Source organism: Gorilla gorilla, chromosome 10 (assembly GCF_029281585.2).
Source record: "Gorilla gorilla gorilla isolate KB3781 chromosome 10, NHGRI_mGorGor1-v2.1_pri, whole genome shotgun sequence".
In the NCBI taxonomy this organism is placed as follows: domain Eukaryota; kingdom Metazoa; phylum Chordata; class Mammalia; order Primates; family Hominidae; genus Gorilla; species Gorilla gorilla.
The window spans coordinates 16,696,652-16,718,566 of NC_073234.2; the positions used below are offsets into that span (position 1 = coordinate 16,696,652).

At 38.3% G+C, this 21,915-nt stretch overlaps 1 protein-coding gene across 23 annotated transcripts in view; it reads left to right on the forward strand.

Annotated features, from left to right (window-relative positions):
* Positions 1-21,915, forward strand: part of ERC1 (ELKS/RAB6-interacting/CAST family member 1) — a 519,708-nt gene that overhangs the window by 90,409 nt on the left and 407,384 nt on the right. For all 23 annotated transcript variants that reach the window (XM_063694551.1, XM_055357508.2, XM_055357510.2 and 20 more), the window contains one exon: positions 13,148-13,564. In XM_063694551.1, coding sequence (XP_063550621.1) covers positions 13,148-13,564 — 417 coding nt within the window. The remainder of the gene's footprint in view (positions 1-13,147; positions 13,565-21,915) is intronic.

A 21,915-nucleotide genomic window follows, 5' to 3' on the forward strand; every position in this document is an offset into this window, starting at 1 on the left:
TTCCTTAGATAGAAACATTCCAGGCTGGATATCTGACTCCTTTTATCATCTGCATGGTGTACTTAGCTGTATATAAAATGGAAAAGTAGCAAATTTAAATGACTGGTAAAGTTGGAGGCACACTCTGCTACCCAGCGGTTCTATTTCTGTGTCTTCTTGAGAGAAACTTTTACCCGTGTGCTCAAGGATCTAGATAGATGGAGGTGTAATTTATTATAATGGTGATCTAGATAGGATCTAGATAGATGGAAGTGTATTTATTATAATAGTGAATAAGTACAAAAATACTTAACTGTTCCTCAGTAAGTGAACGGATACATTGATATTATTCGTATAGTGGAATTCAAGTAAACAATCCTTATCTCCAGAATACTTAGGGCAGATGTATTTTGGAATTTAGAAATTTTTAAACTTTAAAGGTAATTCAGTATGTATACCATTTATTGTATAACACTCCCATTGGGATTTGGGAAACACCTCATAATCAAACATACTAATTTTTCTGTAGCAAAATTTATGAATATTCATATTAAGTGGGATAAATTTTAAATGGCTTCATACTATTTGGGTTAATTACATTTTTTAATCAAGTTATGGGAAAACTTAAGAGCTTTTTGGATTTTAGATTTTTGGATAAAGAATTGTGAACCCGTATTATAAAGTTCATAAAATGAATGAAATAGAGCTACATGTATCGATGTGGATAAATCTGAAGCATATTATGTTAAGTAACAAAAGGAAGTTGCAGAGATAACCTTGTGCAAATGACATCATTTATGTGAATTGTTAAATAAGCAACAGTGAGAGAGAGAGAGCTCAGAAACAAATAAGGCAAATTATTGGTAGTGGTTTTCTTACTTTGTTGTATGTTTGAATGTGTCTTTATAACCTCAAACTTCAGCTTTTAAACCTTCTGTTTTACCTTAAGAATGTAAGGTTACATTGAGTTAGGCAATAAGAGTATGCTACAAAGCATGTCAGAACTGGAAGAGTTCTTTAAAATCATTTAAATTATCATCCCTTCTTTTTTTGTTACTTTCTTTTTTTCTTTTCTTTTCTTTTTTTTTTTTTTTTTTTTTTGAGGCAGGGTCTCACTCTGCCGCCCAGGCTGGAGTATAGTGGCATGATCATGGTTCACTGCAGCCTCAGACTCCTGGGCTCAGGGAAACCTCCTGAGTATCTGGAACTATAGATGCATGCCACTGTGCCCAGCTAATTTTTTTTATTTTTTTGTAGAGACAGTGTCTGTGTTGCCCAGGCTGGTCTTGAACTCCTGGGCTCAAGCAGTCCTTCCTCCTCGGCTTCTCAAAGTGCTGGGATTATAGGTGTGAGCCACTGTGCCTGGTCTACTCTTCCTTCTAATCCAAGTCATTCCTACTTGTTAAGAGATTCTCTGGAATATTTATTTATTTTCCCTTTTTAAACCTTAGACCTTTTACTTCTTTTCAAAACATATTTTGGTTGAGATATAGTTTCCATACAGTGAAATGCACACACCTTAAGTATCTTGTTTCCATGAGTTTTGACAAATGCCAACGCCCGTGTAATCTACAATTGTAGATTGTAATCTACAATTCTGTCAAGATACAGAACATTTCCATCATCCCACAAAGTTCCCTTGCATCTCTCCCCAGTTCGTATCATCCCTGCCCCCCAGCACAGGTAGTGTTCTGATTCCTTTCACTTTAATTTTACGTGTTCTGGAACTTCATTTAAATGGAATCATACAGTCTGTACCCTGTTGTGTCTGGCTTTTTTTGCTCAGCGTGTTGTTTTTTACATTTATCCATGTTGTTACATGTATCCATAGTTATCCTTTTATATACTGAGTAACACTCCATTGTGTGAATGTGGTACTAGCAATTTATCCAATCTTCTGTTGATGGACATTTGTGTTGTTTCCAGTTTTTGGCTCTTATAGATAAAACCACTGTAAACATTTTTATATGGTTGTGTTTATTGGTACATGTTTTCATTTCTCTTGGGGTAATACCTAAGGGTGAAATTCCTGGGTCCTAGGGTGGTGCATACTTCACTTCGTGAGAAACTACCAGAGCAGTTTTCAGTGTTGCTTCTGGCTGCTTCCATCCTTGCCAGCATTTGGTATTGTTAGTTGTCTAAATTTTAGCCATTCTAGTGGGTGTGTAGTGATATCTTACTGTGGTTTTGATTTGCATTTCCCCAGTTACTAAAGATACTAGTCACTTTTTCGTTTGCTTATTGGTTAGTTAGTTCAATTGCTTATTGTCCTTAGAAGAACGTTCATCTTCCCCAGGAATGTATTTTTCTTTTTGAAATATCTAAGTCTTTTACCCACTTTTAAAAAGTTTTTTTTTTTTAAATTGAGTTGTAGAAGTAGTTTATATATTCTGGATACAAGTCCTTTAACAGTTATATGTGGCATGCCAATTTTATTTTTATAGTGGTCTCTTTCTTTTTAAAATTTTTCCTCATCACTGTTTCCATATGATACAATGTTCTCTTTTGATAAGCAGAAATTAAAAATTTTGAAGTCTGATTTGTGAATTTAAAGTTTTATCATTAGTACTTCCTAAGATAACCATCCAAATATCTTTCCTTTAAAAGTATAAAGTCTGAGGCTGGGCACGGTGGCTCACACCTTTAATCCCAGCACTTTGGGAGGCCAAGGCTGGCAGATCACCTGAGGTCAGGAGTTTGAGACCAGCCTGGCCAACATGGCGAAACCCTGTCTCTACTAAAAATAAAAAAACTAGCTAGGCTTGGTGGCGGGCACCTGTAATCTCGGCTACTTGGGAGGCTGAGGTATGAGAATTGCTTGAACCTGGGAGGTGGAGGTTGCAATAAGCCAAGATTGCGCCACTACACTCCAGCCTGGGCAGCAGAGCAAGACTCTGTCTCAAAAAAAAAAAAAAAAGTGTAAAGTCCGCTGAAGTGATATGAAAGCTTTTGTGATCATAGACCTAAGCATTTGAATTGCAAATATAACTTGGTTTGTGAAAGCTCTGCAGTATGCATGCAGGAATTAAATGTCTGTCTGGAAATAATGGTAACAAATATATTTATTGGGGTTTGTGTGATAGAATTGGCAGATAACCAAGGAAGCAAATTTATTTTCCTTTTAAATATGAAGGAAAATTTATGAAGGGAGAGCAAATTTATTTTCCTTTTAAATGCGAAAACATGAAGTAATCTTTTGTAATGTTTACTATCTACATTGATTGCCTTTCTCTGCATTAATTTCTCAAAAATTTTCTTCATTAATTTTCTTGAGGAGCTCTTTTATCTACTTAATGTCTTTACAAACACATGTGCAAAAGAGTGTCAGACACATCTTATTTGATGATTGTCATGGAAAATATTAAGGGTTTGTGTACAAATGTTTATATTTATACTGCAGTGTTTTGTTTCCAAGAAAAATGTATGGTCTTCTCTATGCAAGTTTTATCATTTTTGTTGTTAGTTGTTTTTATTTCCAAGTCCTTTCTGTGTTTTCTTTAATTTTAATTTTTACTTTTATTTTTGAGACAGAGTCTCGCACTGTCACCCTGGCTGGAGTGCAGTGGTGCAATCTCGGCTCACTGCAAGCTCTGCTTCCTGGGTTCAAGCAGTTCTCGTGCCTCAGCTTCCCTAGTAGCTGGGATTACAGGCATGCACCACCATACCCAGCTAATTTTTGTATTTTTAGTAGAGATGGGGTTTTACCATGTTGGCTATGCTGGTCTCTAACTCCTGACCTCACATGATCTGTGTGCCTCGCCCTCCCTAAGTGCTAGGATTATAGGTGTGAGCCACTGTGTCCAGCCAATAAATACTTTAAAAATAAATTTTCAGGCCAGGTGCAGTGGGCTCATGCCTGTAATCCCAGCACTTTGGGAGGCTGAAGCGGGTGGATCATGAGGTCAAGAGATCGAGACCATCCTGGCCAATATGGTGAAACCTCGTCTCTACTAAAAATACAAAAATTAGCTAGGCATGGTGGCTGTGCACTTGTAGTCCCAGCTACTTGGGAGGCTGAGGCAGGAGAATGGCTTGAACCCAGAAGGCGGAGGTTGCAGTGAGCCGAGATCATGCCACTGCACTCCAGCCTAGCGACAGAGCAAGACTCCTTCTCAAAAAAAAAATTTTTTTTAAATGTTTTTTTCAGCAATGTGTGGAAAATATACACAAGATATAAGACCAATAAAATGCTACTGTCTAGGAGATGAGGTGCCTCATACCTGAATCCAGCACCGAGGTGGGCGGATAACCTGAGGTCAGGAGTTTGAGACCAGCCTGGCCAGCATGGCAAAACTCCATCTCTACTAAAAATACAAAAATTAGGGGGTGGTGGCGTACACCTGTAATCCCAGCCACTTGGGAGGCTGAGGCACGAGAATGGCTTGAACTCTAAAGGCGGAGGTTGCAGTGAGCCGAGATCACACCACTGCATTCCAGCCTGGGCGACAGAGCGAGACTCTGTCTCAAAACAGAAAGGACTTGGAAATAAAAACAGCTAACAACGAAAACCCGTAACATAGTCATTTATTATCATTATCAAGTATTATGTACTGTATATAATTGTATGTACCACACTTTTATATGACTGTCAACGCAGTAGGTTTATTTACACTAACATCGTTGCAAACACATGGGTAAGGCATGTGTTACAACATTATGATGGCTATGACAATGTGATAGGAATTCCCCACCCTCCCACCCGAGACGGAGTCTTGCTGTGTCGCTAGGTTGGAGTGCAGTGGCATGATCTCCACTCACTGCAACCTCCGCCTCCCAGGTAAGCGATTCTCCTGCCTTAGCCTCCTGAGTAGCTGGGATTACAGGCACGCACCACTACACCCAGCTAATTTTTGCATTTTTAGTTGAGACGGGCTTTCACCATGATGGCCAGGATGGTCTTGATCTCTTGACCTCGTGATCTGCCCGCCTGTGCCTTCCAAAGTGCTGGGATTACAGGTGTGAGCCACCGTGCCTGGCCTGTGATAGGAATTTTTTAGCTCCATTGTAATGTTATGGGACCACCATGACACATGCAGTCTCTTGTTGACTGAAATGTCATTATGTGGTGTATATAGAATGCATTTATGACAGTAGGACTTACCCATTTTGATAGTGTTTTCATTTATTCCTTTTTCTTTTTTTTCCGAGACAGAGCTTTGCTCTGTCACCCAGGCTGGAGTGCAGTGGCATGATCTTGGCATCCTCCAACTCCTGGGTGCAAGCGATTTTCCTGCCTCAGCCTCCCAAATAGCTGGGATTATAGGATGCCACCATGTCCAGCTAAGGTTTGTAGTTTTAGAGATGGGGTTTCACCATGTTGGTCAAACTGGTCTCAAACTCCCCCACCCCAAGTGATCTACCCACTTCGGCCTCCCAAAGTGCTGGGATTACAGGCATGAGCCACTGCACCCGACCACATTTTCATTTATTCTTTAACTTCTGTTCTGGGTTGTGGTAGCATAAAGATGGATTATGTTTATTGCTGAAATAAACCTGTTGTCCAAATTTTGATGTTTTCCAGCGATTATCTTGCTACTTAGATTTATGTACAGCATTCGCAGAGCAAAAAGATAGATGATCTTATTTTCCTGGATTCAGAGGCAGAGAGTAGTTGTTAGAATTCTAATGTAATTGCTCATTCATTTTCTTGACTCTGACATCTTTTTTTAGAGGAAAATAACTTTGGTTAGTAAGCTCCAGATAATGGGTGAGAATGTTAAACAATTCAATCCATCCATTTGAGTTCTAGTGCGGGTCTTTTTTGCATTTTGGTGAGTCTCCTGCTTGTGTTTAGATTAGTCTGAAAACTTTGATTTGGTTTAATATTTGAGGGCTTTCAGTGTGCTTTGCTGTACAGGAAATAAATCTCTGTCATTAACGCAAAGAATACTAAACAAACAATAAGGAGGAGTAAATTACCTTGAAGGCTCTTCCCCTGTCTCATTCTCTGTGGTTCAGACTCATTAAATTAGTTTCTTCTTTTAAAATGTTTCTTCTTTTAAAATGATGGAAATTAGAATTCAGTTGACGTTTGTACAAAGTGGGGTTATATCTGTGTATAAGTTTTGACACCCCCCAAATTTAACTATTAATAGCCTACTGTTGACCAGGGGCCTGATAACATAGTTGATTAACACATATTTTGTGTGTTATATGTTAACATGTACTTTATGTATATACTGCATTCTTTAAAGCAAGCTAGAGAAAAGAAAATGTTATTAAGAAAATTGTCTGGGTGTGGTGCCTCATGCCTGTAATCCCAGCTCTTTGGGAGGCCGAGGCTGGTGGATCACACGGTCAAGAGATCAAGACCATCCCTGCCAATATGGTGAAACCCCGTCTCTACTAAAAATACAAATATTAGCCAGGCGTCGTGGTGGTCACCTGTAATCCCAGCTACTCTGGAGGCAGAGGCAGGAGAATCGCTTGAGCCTGGGAGGCGGAGGTTGCAGTGAGCTGAGATTGTGCCATTGCACTCCAGCCTGGGCAACAAAAGTGCACTCCATTGCACTCCAGCTCTTGGAAACAGAGCAAGACTCTGTCTCGGGGGAAAAGAAAAAAGAAGAAAATCACAAGGGAGAGAAAATACACTTACTATTCATTAAGTAGAAGTGGACCATCACGAAGATCTTCATCCTCATCATTTTTGTTTTGAGTAGGCTGAGGAAGAGGAGGAAGAAAGGGGTTGGTATTGCTGTCTCAGATATGGCAGAGGCAGAAGAAAATCCATGTGTCAGCAGACCCTCAAAAGTTCAAACGTGTCTGGTACAAGGGTCAGCTGTACTTTGTTTTCATAGAGGCATATTAAAGTTTCATGAGTTTAGCTCATAGTGATCTTATAGGTTCTAAGCTTCATTTGAATATATTGCATGTAAAATAAGTGCTTTATCTGTGTTGCTTTTGTCTTTCTTGAATATTGTTGTTAATTTAAAATTTGTAGTAGGTTATTACTCTCATGTTTTACCCATTTGTGAGCTTTATTTTTGGATAAGAACTTTATCCTGTACTTTTGCTGTGCTTTGTATAGTACTACAACTATGAAAGATTCTTGTTGACTGTTGATTATCTGAAAATGCTTCTTCTTGCTTCAGGTCAAATATTGAATAAACCTAGAGCATATAATTAACATTTTTATTAGGACTGTGGTTTGTATTTTGGCCAGTTTGGATTTAAGAATTACTTGTATTGGTTGGTGTAGAACTGATTTTTTTTTTCTTTTTCTTTTTTTTTTTTTTGGAGATGGAGTCTCACTCTGTCGCCCAGGCTGGAATGCAGTGGCAGGATCTCAGCTCACTGCAACCTCTGCCTCCCAGGTTCTAGCAATTCTCCTGCCTCAGCCCCCTGAGTAGCTGGGATTACAGGCGCACACCACCATGCCTGGCTAATTCTTGTATTTTTGGTAGAAACAGGGTTTCACCATGGTGGTCAGGCTGATCTTGAACTCCTGACCTTGTGATCCGCCTGCCTTGGCTTCCCAAAGTGCTGGGATTATAGGCATGAGTGATTTTTTTAGAATAAGAGTAATTGGCTGCATTATTTTTTTTAAGGAAGAGGTATGACTTCCCAGATACTTGCAATGCGGCTAATATACAGTAGCCATTTACTTTCAACATAATTTCTCAATGTTTAATTTTTGTCAGTTTTTCATAAAAAATTTATGACAGGGTAAAAAGATGACATTCCTAAGTCCTAGAAAGTTTATTGATGATAAATACAAAGAATTAAATTGAAGATCAGTCTTAGAAGTGCTATTCTGTGGATAAGCATACAGCCCTGGGCAGCACAGACAGGAATATCAGGTAGCCCAACCAAACCGGAAGCTTGACTTGGTTGACTTAAGAATTATTTAAAACTCTTTTGCATGTTACATTAATAAAGTTTATTTAATACCTGTATTTATATGTTTCAGAAAAAAATGTTCTTAATTTAACATTTGTAAAAGGGTACAATACTGGTGTTTTCTCTGACTCTGATCTTCTTGATAAACAGTGTACTGAGTTCTCTGTGATATATTTTGTTTGTAATCATGACCATTTCACGTGTCCATAATTTTTTTCTCTAAAAATATCTCTAGACTACATAGTTCTGTTATTTTAGGAATGAGAATAAACGGGATCAAAGTGTACTCTTGTTCTAAGAAACTAATGACAGTTTATTTGTTGGAAGTTCTGCCTCAGAAGAGCTTCTGATATTTATCTAAAATATATGAATAGTAGTTGTGATCTGTCATTGTTTTTGCAGATATCTAATTGTTGTAATAAAAGTCATAGGCCCTGTCAGATAGTTAAGAATTTTCATTATTGTTGTTCACAATATCCTACCATTTCATTGAGATATAGCTTGGTGTAATAATAGTACAGTCCCTGGAGTAAATTTTAGACAAATACTTTCCCAGCCTTTCAAAATCAAGCTGAGTGTTAGAGTGAGAAGTAGACTAGTGAGTGTTGCTATAAAATTTGGAGTGTGAGATCATTTTGCAGTGTGTCGGGAACAGACTTCCCAAATAGACATTCTAGTATTATCTTACAACTCGATCTTTCCTTAAACTCCATGTATCTGTTTTTGGTTGATCATTATAGATGTCTGTGATGTGTGAATATGCCCATTTTATCTTCTGTATGAATATGCTGGAGAAAGAGTAGCCTTGCTTGTAGTCTGCTTTTTTCCTTCTTCTAGAGGAGTTGGCAGGAATTTTTATAAAATAAAGCTAGCCTGACTGTAGCCAAAAGAGGAAATGTTGGTTTATATTTTAGTGGAGAAAACTGCTGTATAGACTTCTAGGCTACCAGTCAGAGCATTGTTTTATTTTTATACTATAGTAAAATGGGTGCAGGCGGAGCTGAAGAACCAGACACACTAGTAGTTAACGTTTTCTTTCTTTACCAAAATAGTAATTGCCATGCTACATTTAGCCATATGTGCCAAAGCATATGTGAAACTATTAACTGTAGCCAACATATATTTCTCCTGACTTGAATGAATTGATGACGAATGGTCAGAAAAGGAGGAACAGTCATACCTAGAAATCAGCTTCCCTGTTGAATTTCACTTCTGGTATTTCCCTTTGGGATATATTCACTCAGGAGTGTCAGGATTTTTTTTGACTTCCAAGGGAAAGAAACTAGGCTTCAGAGAATTAGCATTTTGATACATCTTTTTATTGAAGGTTTTTTGAACTCCAGCAACTGTCAATCTTTAAAAGATGATGCTGGTAGTGAAATGCATTTTTAAATTTATATTCATGAACTTAAATTCCTGATTTTTTTTTTTTTTTTTTTTGGTGAGTTTATTCTTCGAAAGAAATAGCAGTGCTTTTCAAGTGTTTGAAGACTACCAGAATTGAAAGCTCACTGCTTGCTAAAAGCATAATACCCAAACCGGAAATGATAAAGGAAAATATCATTGTCTTTGTATTAAAAAAGAAAATATCTATTAAAAGTCATCATAAACAATGTTAAAAGAAAAATGGCAGACTTGGAAAAATATTTGTAACATACACAGCAGGTGAAAGGTTATTTTCCTAATATGAAGAGCTCTTAAAATGGATTAGGAAAAACTGTTCAATAACAAAATGGGCAAAGAACAAGGAGAGAGGAGTCACAAAAGTTGATATACAAAGACACAGAAATGATTTGTAATATGACAAGTCGATATACAAAGATACATATAGAAATGATTTGTAATATGACAAAAGTCAATATACAAAGATACATATAGAAATGATTTGTAATATGACAAAAGTCGATATGCAAAGATACAGATAGAAATGATTTGTAATATGACAAAAGTCGATATACAGAGATATAGATAGAAATGATTTGTAATATGACAAGTCGATATACAGAGATACATATGGAAATGATTTGTAATATGACAGAAGTCGATATACAGAGATACATATAGAAATGATTTGTAATATGACAAAAGTCGATATACAGAGATACAGATAGAAATGATTTGTAATACGACAAAAGTCGATATACAAAGATACATATAGAAATGATTTGTAATATGTATCAGAATTACAATTGTGCATACTTTGTGATCCAGTAATATTCCATCTTTGAGAATTCCCAAGAAAAATGTGGATTCATGTGTAAAGATACATATGTGAAGGTGCATCTTACAATAGTGAAAAATGAGAACTAACCTAAAATATCCGTAAGTGGAATTTTATGACCAACATCTTCTCTCCAACCAATTTTTTTATTATGGTAAAATATATATAACTTAAAATTTACCATCTTAACCATTTTGAAGTGTACAGTTTAGTGGCATTCAGTATATCCCATCTATCTCCAGAACTCTTTTCGTCTTGACAGACTGAAACTCTATACCCATTAAACAATAACTCCTCGTTCTGTCCCACTCCTATGTCCTGGCAACCACTGTTCTAGTTCCTTGTTTATCAATTCGACTGCTCTAGATACCTCATGTCAATGGATACATACAGTGTTTGTCTTTTTGTGATTGGCTTATTTCACTTAGCACAACGTCTTGAAGGTTCATCTGTGTTGTAGCATGTGTAAGAATTTCTTTCCTTTTTAAGGCTGAAAATCATTAGCAGGTGATATGGTTTGGCTGTGTCTCCATTCAAATCTCAACTGGAATTGTATCTCTCAGAATTCCCACATGTTGTGGGAGGGCCATAGGAGGAGGTAATTGAATCATGGGGGCTGGTCTTTCCCATGCTATTCTCGTGATAGTGAATAAGTCTCACGAGATCTGATGGGTTTATCAGGGGGTTCCGCTTTTGCTTCTTCCTGATTTTCTCTTGCTGCCGCCATGTAAGAAGTGCCTTTTGCCTCATACCGTGATTCTGAGGCTTCCTCAGCCACGTGAAACTGTAAGTCCAATTAAACCTCTTTTTGTTTTCAGTTTTGGGTATGTCTTTATCAGCAGCGTGAAAACGAACTAATAGAGCAGGCACCTTGTTTCCAAAAAAAAAAAAAAAAAGATTTTTTCAATGGATAATGCAGGTATTTATACCCTTATTTAAAGAATGAGGAATCTGAAACCCAGAAAGATGGTGGTGACATGTCTAAATGTCATAACTAGTCAGCGTGAGAGTCAGAACTAAAACTCATGTGTTCTCATCACAGTTTCGTGTTCTTCCCAGTATGGTACACTGCCTAGGCCTTGAATACAAGGAATGATCTTTTATTGTTGCTTCTTCATTCCTAAAAATAAGATTTTTGATGTAACAGCCTTTTGGAATTCATTGTATAATGTGCTGGAATTTACATAAACATTCAGATTAAAGGTTCGTGTACCTTCTTTAGGGATACAAGCTAAAGATCTACCCTCTCAAACATTTTAGTAGTTCATCTGCGTTAACACCTTTATTTAATTAGCCACCCATGTTGTTACCGTCCCCTGTATAAAAAGCTTTGCATATTCTAACTTAAAAAAACTTTGCTATATTATTATCTTTGGGTATTACCAGTTTTGATTTCTGCAATCTGCTCTGTTTTTGCTGCTAGAGGAGGAAAGCTGATTGGGAGGTTTCTTTTTTTCTTGGTTCTAGTTTTAGTGGGCTGCAAGGATTGCTTTGAATGCCAGCTCTATCACTTACTCTGTGATCTTGGACAAGTGCTTAAACCTCTCTAAGCCTCGTGCCCTCATCTATAAAATTAAATAATAGTACATGTGTTGGGTATCTAAAATAGTCAAATTCACAGAATCAAAGCGTGTAATGGTAGTTGCCGGGGGTGGGGGGAAATGGAGAGTTACTAATCAACAGGAATATAAACTTTTGGTTGAGATGAATAAACTCTACAGATTTGATGTATAACATTGTACCTGTAGTCAGCAGTAATGCATTGTACACTTAAAAGTTGTTAGGAAAGTAGATGTCATGTTAAGGGTTTTTACTACAGTAAAATAAAAAAAGAGTCCATGTGTCATAATGAAGATTAAATAACATAAAAAATGTGTGGTACAATCTGGCATATACAAACTACTTGTTAAATGTTAATATTTATTATTTAATGTTTATAATACTTAAAAGTCATTTTGTATTTCGCTGTCCTTCGGTTTTGTTTGTTTGTTTGTTTGTTTGTTTGTTTTGACACGGAGCCTTGCTCTGTCACCCAGGCTGGAGTGCAGTGGTGTGATCTTGGCTTACTGCAAACTCCACCTCCCAATTCGAGCAATTCTTCTGCCTCAGCCTCCTGAGTAGCTGGGGTTACAGGTTCGTGCCACCATGCCTGGCTAATTTTTCTATTTTTAGTAGAGACGGGGTTTTACCATGTTGGCCAGGCTGGTCTTGAACTCCTGACCTCGTGATGTGCCCGACTCGGCCTCCCAAAGTGCTAGGGTTACAGGTGTGAACCACCGTGCCTGGCCAATTTTTGTATTTTTAGTAGAGATGGGGTTTTATCATGTTGGCCAGGCTGGTCTTGAACTCCTGGTGATCCGTCTGCCTCGGCCTCCCAAAGTGCTGGGATTATAGGTGTGAGCCCCCGCGCCTGGCCATCCTTTGTATTTTTTGATGAAAAAAATTTTTTTTTTTTTTTTTTTTTTAAGACAGAGTTTCACTCTTGTTGCCAAGGCTGGAGTGCAATGAGTGCAATCTTGGCTCACTGCAATTCCCACCTCTCAAGTTCAAGCCATTCTCCTGTCTTCAGCCTCCCGAGTAGCTCAGATTACAGGCACACGCCACCACGCCCGGCTAACTTTTGTATTTTAGTAGAGACAGGGTTTCATCATATTGGTCAGACTGGTCTTGAACTCCGGACCTCAGCTGATTCACCCACCTCGGCCTCCCAAAGTGCTGGAATTACACAGGCGTGAGCCACCACGCCCGGCCGTTTTGATGAAAGTATTCATATTCCTGTAGATTTTCCATTTCCCACATTCCCTCAACTTTAGTTTCCATGTAATATCTTCTATTAATTTTGAACAGTGTCTTTATTATAGTTTATGCAAAGTGAGGAGTGAGTGCCATACTTATTTTGCTTCCTGTTGAGAATAAACTGAAGTTAAATTACTGACATTTTGCATATTATCTCAATCATTTTTTAAGGACCTGTAAAACAGGATAAGGTGAATCCTAATTTGCTAGATGCAGATTTCTTGTAGCTATTTTTGATTCCTGCAGGCTGCTCTGATTTGCTACTTGAGGAGGAAAGCTGATTTGGGGGTTTTCTTTTTGTCTTGGTTCTAGCACATGCAGATGACGATCCAGGCTCTCCAGGATGAATTGCGGATCCAGAGGGACCTGAATCAGCTGTTTCAGCAGGATAGTAGCAGCAGGACTGGCGAACCTTGTGTAGCAGAGCTGACAGAGGAGAACTTTCAGAGGCTTCATGCTGAGCATGAGCGGCAGGCCAAAGAGCTGTTTCTTCTTCGAAAGACATTGGAGGAAATGGAGCTGCGTATTGAGACTCAAAAGCAGACCCTAAATGCTCGGGATGAATCCATTAAGAAGCTTCTGGAAATGTTGCAGAGCAAAGGACTTTCTGCCAAGGCTACCGAGGAAGACCATGAGAGAACAAGACGACTGGCAGAGGCAGAGATGCACGTTCATCACCTAGAAAGCCTTTTGGAGCAGAAGGAAAAAGAGAACAGTATGTTGAGAGAGGTATGTGACTACTTTTTTAGTTTTATGATTTGTTGGTTATCTTTTTTTTCACTGATTAATCAGCATCTTGGCCCCAGTGAATCTACGTGCTCTGCCGTGCTAGTGGAAGAGAATTTCATCTTTTGTATTTAAGTGCGTCACTGATTTCTATTCGGATTTGCCCTGTTGTATGGGATGACATTGTCTGGTATGTATGCTGGCTCAATGACTTTCTGGGTCTTTTCTCTCCTGCTCCCCTGATTTTGAGAGTTCATTTGTTGCTAAAGGGGTAAAAAATTCCTTGATTTTTCACTCATCTCTAGATCTGTTCATAGAGACAACAAACACAACAAAACCAGAATCAGAATAGCTAACCATTGCTTAATTTAAAAATATTAATAAAAGAGAGTAAGCGGTTATCTCAGCTTATGCGTGCTTATAAAAGTCCTTGGCAGCAATAATGGATATTTGCCCTGTGGTTTCCATGGAAACTGTTGCCTTGCTGTAAAAGATACGTGATAAAAATCATTGGCTGCCATGGAGGCATAGCTGGAGAGAGTGATGTAGAGACACAGTGTTACTTATTTTTAGCTGACCTAGGTGACTACTGATAATTTTTTACTTTTCTAAATAATGTATCATTTTAAGAAGGCATAAAGGAAGAAACCATCTTATATTGAATTAAAAAATTAATAGCCATAATAACTTTTCTATATATAGTTGGACTTCAGGTAATTTTCACTTTTGAGCAGGGGAAAATAAATCCCTAATCTGTGTTAGTACGAGTCTGAATAATTCCTTTTTAAATAAAATGTGAGGAAGGAGGTTTAAAAAATGGCATATTCCCAAAACAGCAAAATAATAATTTTAAAAAATACTTCTAAATTTGTAGGTTGTTCTATAATTTTTCCTTTTGTAAAAAGTATGAAATCTTTATTAACAGTGAGGGCATTTTTATTTTTGAAGTAGAACATCATTGTTTTTTAAAAACATGATGTTATTACACTGGAAATCCATTGTAGTAAAATTAGGAAATAGATTAACAAAAACTTATAACTCAAGGTATTGTTACCTAGTAATAATTATTAACTTATGTATATGCTTCCAGTCATTTTTTTTAATTTTAAATTTTTATTGTTTTTATTTTTAGAGATAGGGTCTCACTCTGTCACTCAGGCTGGAGTGCAGTGGCATGATCATGGCTCACTGCAGCCTTGAAATCCTGGGCTTAGGTGAGCCTTCTGCCTTAGCCTCCCTAGTAGGTAGGTCTACAGGTGCATGCCACCATGCATTGTTAATTTTTAAATTAAAAAAAAAGTTTTGTAGAGACAGAGTCTCCCTATGTTGCCTAGGCTGGTCTTGAACTCCTGGCCTCAAGCAGTCCTCCCTCCTTGGCTTCTGAAAGTGCTGAGATTACAGGCAATATGCCTATGCCTGGCCCATTATTATTATTGTTGTTGTTATTATTATTATTATTATTTGTGACAGAGCTTTGCTCTGTCCCAGGCTGGAGTGCAGTGGCGCGATCTTGGCTCATTGTAACCTCCGCCTCCCGGGTTCAAGCTATTCTCCTGCCTCAGCTTCCTGAGTAGCTGGGACAACAGGCGTGCACAAGCTAATTTTTGTATTTTTAGTAGAGACGGGGTTTTGCCATGTTGGCCAGGCTGGTCTCGAACTCCTGACCTCAGGTGATCTGCCTGACTTGGCCTCCCAGAGTGCTGGGATTACAGGCGTAAGCTACTGCACCCAGCCCCATTTTTATTATTTATAGATTCCTTCATTATTTGTTTCTTTTTTTGTCTTACAATGATGGAATGCTGTGCATCAGCACTGTTCAGTAAGACTTTCTGGGTGGAGTGCTAATTAAGTTGGGAAGGGGATTTTATAACAGGGTAAGTGTCCTTTAGGAGGTGCCCTTTCAGTGGAGATCTGAAGAGAAGAAGCCAGCTTTGCCAAGTAAAATAATTTCATGAAGAAGCATTAACAGTTTTAAAGATCTCATAGGAAGGAGTTTTGAGGAAACAAGAGGGAGGCTGGAGGGCAAGAATATACTGTATAAGGGGAAGACTTAATGAGATGTGAAATTGGAGAGGTGGCCAGAGTCAGATTCACTCATCACGTATTTACTGGACACCAACCATGTGCACAGCACTAAGGATATAGCAGCAAACAAATCCATGCTGTCTTTGAGAAAGAGTACCTGCCTTTATGATCCTTGCAGATAATGCAACAATTTTATTCAAAATGGGAGAGAAAACCATTCCACCGTTGAATCAAGGGAGTGACACAATCTGATTTAGCTTTTAAAATTTACTCTGGTTGTGCTGAGAATAAATGGAGGAAGGAGAGAAGAGTGAACAAGGGAGTATAGTAAGGAATTTAACTGCTGTAATCTAGATTAGGGGAATGGGGACTTGAAATGATTGCTGGAGATGTACAGAATATCACTAGCGTATCAGGAAGCAGCACAAAGAATTATGGGCTGGCAATGCTGGGGTATCCAGAAATTTCATTAGTTATTGAATTATTGTCCATCTTTTAAAAAAGACTGGCATTTAATCAATTCTTTTTTTTTTTTGAGATGGAGTCTCGCTCTGTTGCCCAGGCTGGAGTGCAATGGTGCGATCTCGGCTCACTGCAACCTGCGCCCCCTGGGTTCAAGCGATTCTCCTGCTTCAGCCTCCCGAGTAGCTGGGATTACAGGCACCCATCACCAGGACCAGCTAATTTTTCTATTTTTAGTAGAGACAAGGTTTCACCATGTTGGTCAGGCTGGTCTTGAACTCCTGACCTCGTGATCCGCCCGCCTCGGCCTCCTAATATGCTGGGATTATAGGCCTGAGCGACCGCGCCCGGCCCGCATTTAATCAGTTCTAAAAGTCACAACTTTCCCTGTTTTAACAATGAAATTGAGTTAAGTGTTAACACTTGGTGTCATGTTAACAATCTATATCAGCAAAGCAGCAGTCCTGGTATATTTGTTTGCCCGTGTATTCACAGATATAATCATGTACATTCATTTTGTCATCATTTCAGCTGAGGTATGAGCATTGTTGGCATTTCCCATGTTAACTTTGTTGTTCAGTGTTTCTGCATAAATATTCTGTGAATCAGCATTGAAACAAAATTACTGGGTATGGAGAAAGTTATGAAAACAGTTTATGATGGTATGTGATTAAACTCTGTTTAAATAAAAAAACTAACTCTTGCAATCAGTATTAAGTAAAAATTCTAGGGCGGGTGCAATGGCTCACGCCTGTAATCCCAGCACTTTGGGAGGCCAAGGCGGGCGGATCGCCTGAGGCCAGGAGTTCGAGACCAGCCTGGGCAATATGGCAAAACCCTGTCTCTACTAAAAATACAAAAATTAGCTGAGTGTGGTGGTGCACGCCTGTAATCCCAGCTCTTTGTGAGGCTGGCACATGATAATCGCTTCAACCCAGGAGGCAGAGGTTGCAGTGAGCCAGGATTGCACCACTGCACTCCAGCGTGGGCAACAGAGTGACACTCTGCCTCAAAAACAAACAAACAAACAAACAAAACCCTAAATTTATGATAAAGTTTTGTGTCATGATTTATTTGGAGGCATTTCCACTATTTCTTTTCAGCATGTACAACAGTGGTGTGTCTTATAATCAGTGGCATCTTAGATTTGATGAAATAAGATAGCATTAAAATGGCATTTGTAGCTATTAATAGTAACATTTGTAATTAGTTTTACATTTTCTTTATTAACATGATTTTGTAGATGGCAGGTAAATAATTCTCCCCCGCAAAAGCCGAGAGGTAAAAAGTAAGATTTCAATGAAGCATTGTATTTTCTGTTTGTACTCAAATCACATTGTTGTTTGACTGCTTATTCTTAGATTTCGTATTATTTCGCTGTAGCTCCTTTCATTTGACTGTTAGAAGAGTGGGGACATCTCTTGGACAAATGCTGAATTACAGGCAAGACTTGGTTAGTGCTGGGGGCTTGACAGGTGATTCTGTTTTACACCAACATTTGAGGCCCCAACTTTGGTTTTCAGTCCGCTAGCAGAGGATACCTAAGTTGGCTGTGGAATTTTTGGGTCTTCAATCCATATGCATACCAAACATTGTCTATAGGCCAACTAAATAATATATTTCAGTATGTGCTCCTACTTACTTAAATGCTGGTATGCTATTGTGATTAATAAAATACAACTTTGTTTTAAAACATTATTGCAGCCTACTAGTTTTTTGTCTGTATTTTAATCAACAAACCGTATTAGTACAGCTGCTATCGTGTTAGGTTTGCAAAAATCTTTGAGGTTAAAAGTGCTAATATTTGAATATGTTCTAGGCTAGGGAATTCTGAATCTAACTAGCATATCTGAGGACTGCTTGTCAGTTTGTCAGTATTACTGGCAGTTAGAAGGTATAAGCAGAGGAGATTAAAGAAAAAAAGAAACATATATATGTTTATGTGTATTTATTTATATATAAATATATATTTTTCTATATATAAATGTATATTTTTCTATATAAATAAATATATATATTTATATATATATATATAAATATATATATATTTATATATATATATATATAAATATATATATATATATATATATATATATAGAAAAACATAGAAAACGAATGGGAATTTAAAAAGAAATTTTTTTTTTTTTGAGACATAGTCTGGCTCTGTCGCCCAGGCTGGGGTGCAGTGGTGCAGTCTCAGCTCACTGCAACCTCCGCCTCCCGGGTTCAAGCAATTCTTCTGCCTCGGCCTCCTGAGTAGCTGGGACTACAGGTGCCTGCCACCATGCCTGGCTAATTTTTGTATTTTTAATAGAGATGAGGTTTCACCTTGTTGGCCAGGCTGGTCTCAAACTCTTGACCTCAAGTGATCCTCCCAGCTCGGCCTCCCAAAGTGCTGGGACAACAGGCATGAGCCACCACGCCCAGCCAAAAAAGAAAAAGAAATTCTTAGTGTGTCTTTTGTAGCAATTTTGGAAGATGAGAACAATTGCATACCTTATTTATTTAAGTTATTCCTTCTCTCTCTCTCTCTTTTTTTTTTTTTTTGCAACAGAGTCTCGCTCTATCGCCCAGGCTGGAGTGCAGTGGTGCGATCTCAGCTCACTGCAACCTCTGCCACCTGGGTTCAAGTGATTCTCCTGCCTCAGCCTCCCAAATAGCTGGGATTACAGACGTGTGCCACCACACCTGGGCTAATTTTGTATTTTTAGTAGAAATGGGGTTTCACTGTATTGGTCAGGCTGGTCTTGAACTCCTGACCTCAAGTGATCCGCTGGTCTTGGCTTCCCAAATGCTAGGATTACAGACGTGAGCCACCGTGCCTGGCCCTTCCTCTCCTTTTTAAATTACATCATTTGTCCTTCATTTCCATTTTGACAAGGTGACATTTTCTGAGCACACTGCTATTACCAGAGATGGTAATGGGTTCAGGTACAATGGTGTGTGACACTGGGCAAGTTAAGATACGAAAAAGTGGTAACAGTTCTTTCCATTTACCCTCCCTTCTTTTTTTATTTCTGTCTCCGCTGTGTTGTCAGTATGATAAATTCAGAAATTGAATCTGTGAAGGGACTTCCCAAACAATGTGGAGCTTCTATCCTTGAACCAAGGGTGCTGAGGGCTAAGATTTGAAACTTGAAAAAAAATTTTCAGACATAAGTTTTACTTTTTAGTCACACATACTTCTTTCTCTCAGGTGTGCAAGTAAAAGTTGACTTACTTTTACAAAGAAACAACTAGGGAAAAGGAGAATTATTAGATTTTGTTTCTCAGGCGTGGTGGCTCCCAGCACTTTGGGAGGCTTAGGTGGGCAGATCACTTGAGGTCAGGAGTTCAAGATCAGCCCTGGCCAACATGCTGAAACGCTGTCTCTACTAAAAATGCAAATATTAGCCAGGCATCGTGGTGCATGCCTGCGGTCCTAGCTATTTGGGAGGCTGAGGCAGGAGAATCGCTTGAACTTGGGAGGTGGAGGTTGCAGGGAGCCGAGATTGTGCCACTGCACCAAAAAAAAAAAAAAAAAAAAAAAATTGTTTCTAACTTGTTTATTTTCTAAATATAAATTAGTCATTATTCTTTAGTTATTTAAGGAGAGAAAATGAACATATTTCTTATGGTCTACCACAGTTGAAAGTATATTATAGCAACATTAAATGGACTAAGACAAAAAAAGACAAATAGACTATAACAAGATTCAGATACTTCTACCTCTAATTTTTTCAAATGAAAATTTTCAGCCAAAAAGGAGTGAAATAGTGACCAAATAGCGTATTCTACTTCTTACACTTCTTTGAATAGTACTTCTATTTCCAGTCTTCTCTCTTTATTGACAATGTGGGAGGCATAGGCTTGATGTGCTTGGTGGGAAAGGGGAGCTTATCAGCTCACTGACTGGAAGATGTGTTCATAGTGAACTGTAAGGTGCAGGCTTCTGAATGGGAGTTTGTTTTGAGCAATGGGTTTTAAAACGTCTTTGTAGAAAAGCTTTATGCCTATGGATGGTTTAAAATACACCCCAATTCTTTATTGTACGCAGGGAAGGATTTTTTTTTTTTTTTTTTTTTTTTTTTGAGATAGGGTCTGACTTTGTCACCTAGAGTGCAGTGGCGTGATTTTGGCTCACTGCGGCCTCCACCTCCCAGGCTCAAGCAGTCCTCCTGCCTCAGCCCCCGCAAGTAGCTGGGACTACACATGAGCACCACCACACCCAGCTAGTTTTATGTATTTTTCATAGAGATGGGGATTCACCGTGTTGCCCAGGCTGGTCTCGAACTACTGAGCTCAAGTGATCTGCCTGCCTTGGCTTCCCAAAGTGTTTGGATTACAGGCATGAGCCACTGCACCCAGTCAGGACTTTTTATTCAAATGGATTTTTCTGTTTTCTTTATATTTTGCTTGTGTGCTTGCTAGGGCGTAAAAATGAAATTACAGTAGTTTCACCTTAAAGTGAATCAGTTTGGAATTACCGATTTGGAATTAGGTGATGCTCAAGAGGAGAAATCAGATGAAATAAGTTGAAAATCTAAATTGTGTGTTATTTTTTTAAAAATGCAGTTTTAATATTTTCAAGTAGATATAGAAATACCAAATAAAAATGTTGTAAAGTATAGGTTATAAAATTTTGTTAATAAATGAAGATTGTTTACAGTTAGCAGAGTTCATTTTATTTTTACTCAGACAATTTAAAGTTCGACACTCATTTATTGAACAAATACTATTAAATATCTACGGTGTGCCCAGTCGATCACCTTGTAGTGTGCAGAACAGATTCAACGTGGACAAACTAGGCTGGGAGGAGGCTGATGAGTTTGTCGTTTTAAGGCAGGCGAGAGATTATTATGGCCTAAACTAATTAATGTGTTAGGTGTTGGGATGGAAGAAAACGAATAATTTTAAGAGATTTTAAAAACTCTTTTTTGATACAATATGGAATGCATGTAAGAAATAGAATAAAACAGGTGTATAGTTAAGTAAATTATAAAGTAAGCACCCTCATAACCACTACCTAGGTCTAGAAATAGAACTTTCACAGCCACCCAGAAGTCCTGTACGTGAACTAACCCAGCCAGAACTCTCCCTTCCCTCTAAAAGTAACCAGTATTCTGGGTTTTATAGTTATCATGCCTTTGCTTATTATACTTATCACATCTGATCCTTGATATCATAGTATTGTTATATTGTATTATATGTTAAATTAATATCATTCCTAGGTATCATCCCTAAGAATTATGTCTTTGTTTTGTCTGTTTTTCAAAAATATGCTTTAAATCTCTTAATTACCGATTTGCCCTTAATTCCTCCTTTTTTTCCTCGTGCAGTTGGACCATTTCTTGGCTTATTAGCTGGAATGACAATTCCGTCATCTTTGTAACATCCATGTTTATTTCAGTGGAATGACTTGTCTCCTGGTTGTAGGTCGTATTTTCCTACTTCGTGTGTATAGAATTTGTTGTATGATGGACATTATGGACACAAGGTGATTGAGTACCTGGGTTTTGCTATCTTCCTTAATGAAGGGTTGTTTTGTCTAGCAAGAGTTAATTTACTTGGGGATTAACTTGATCCTTTCAAGACTTGCTTTTAAACTCTGTTAGGGCTGGTTTAGAATAGCCTTTTCTCTAGGCTACATCAGCTCTACTCCTAAGCTTGACCTTTTAGTGTCTCTACTAAATGCCTCTGCTGTTCTCCCCGCTATTTGGAACTTGAATTTTTCCCAGCCCTATGGGGTTCAGGTAGTTGCTCAACTCATGGCTCTCTGATAGTTGCTCTTTCTCCAGTAGCTCTTGATCTTATTTTGTGGCAGCTTGCCCTATACATGCACAGCTTAGTATTTGGCCAAAGACTCAAGGGGATCCTTGTCAGGTTAG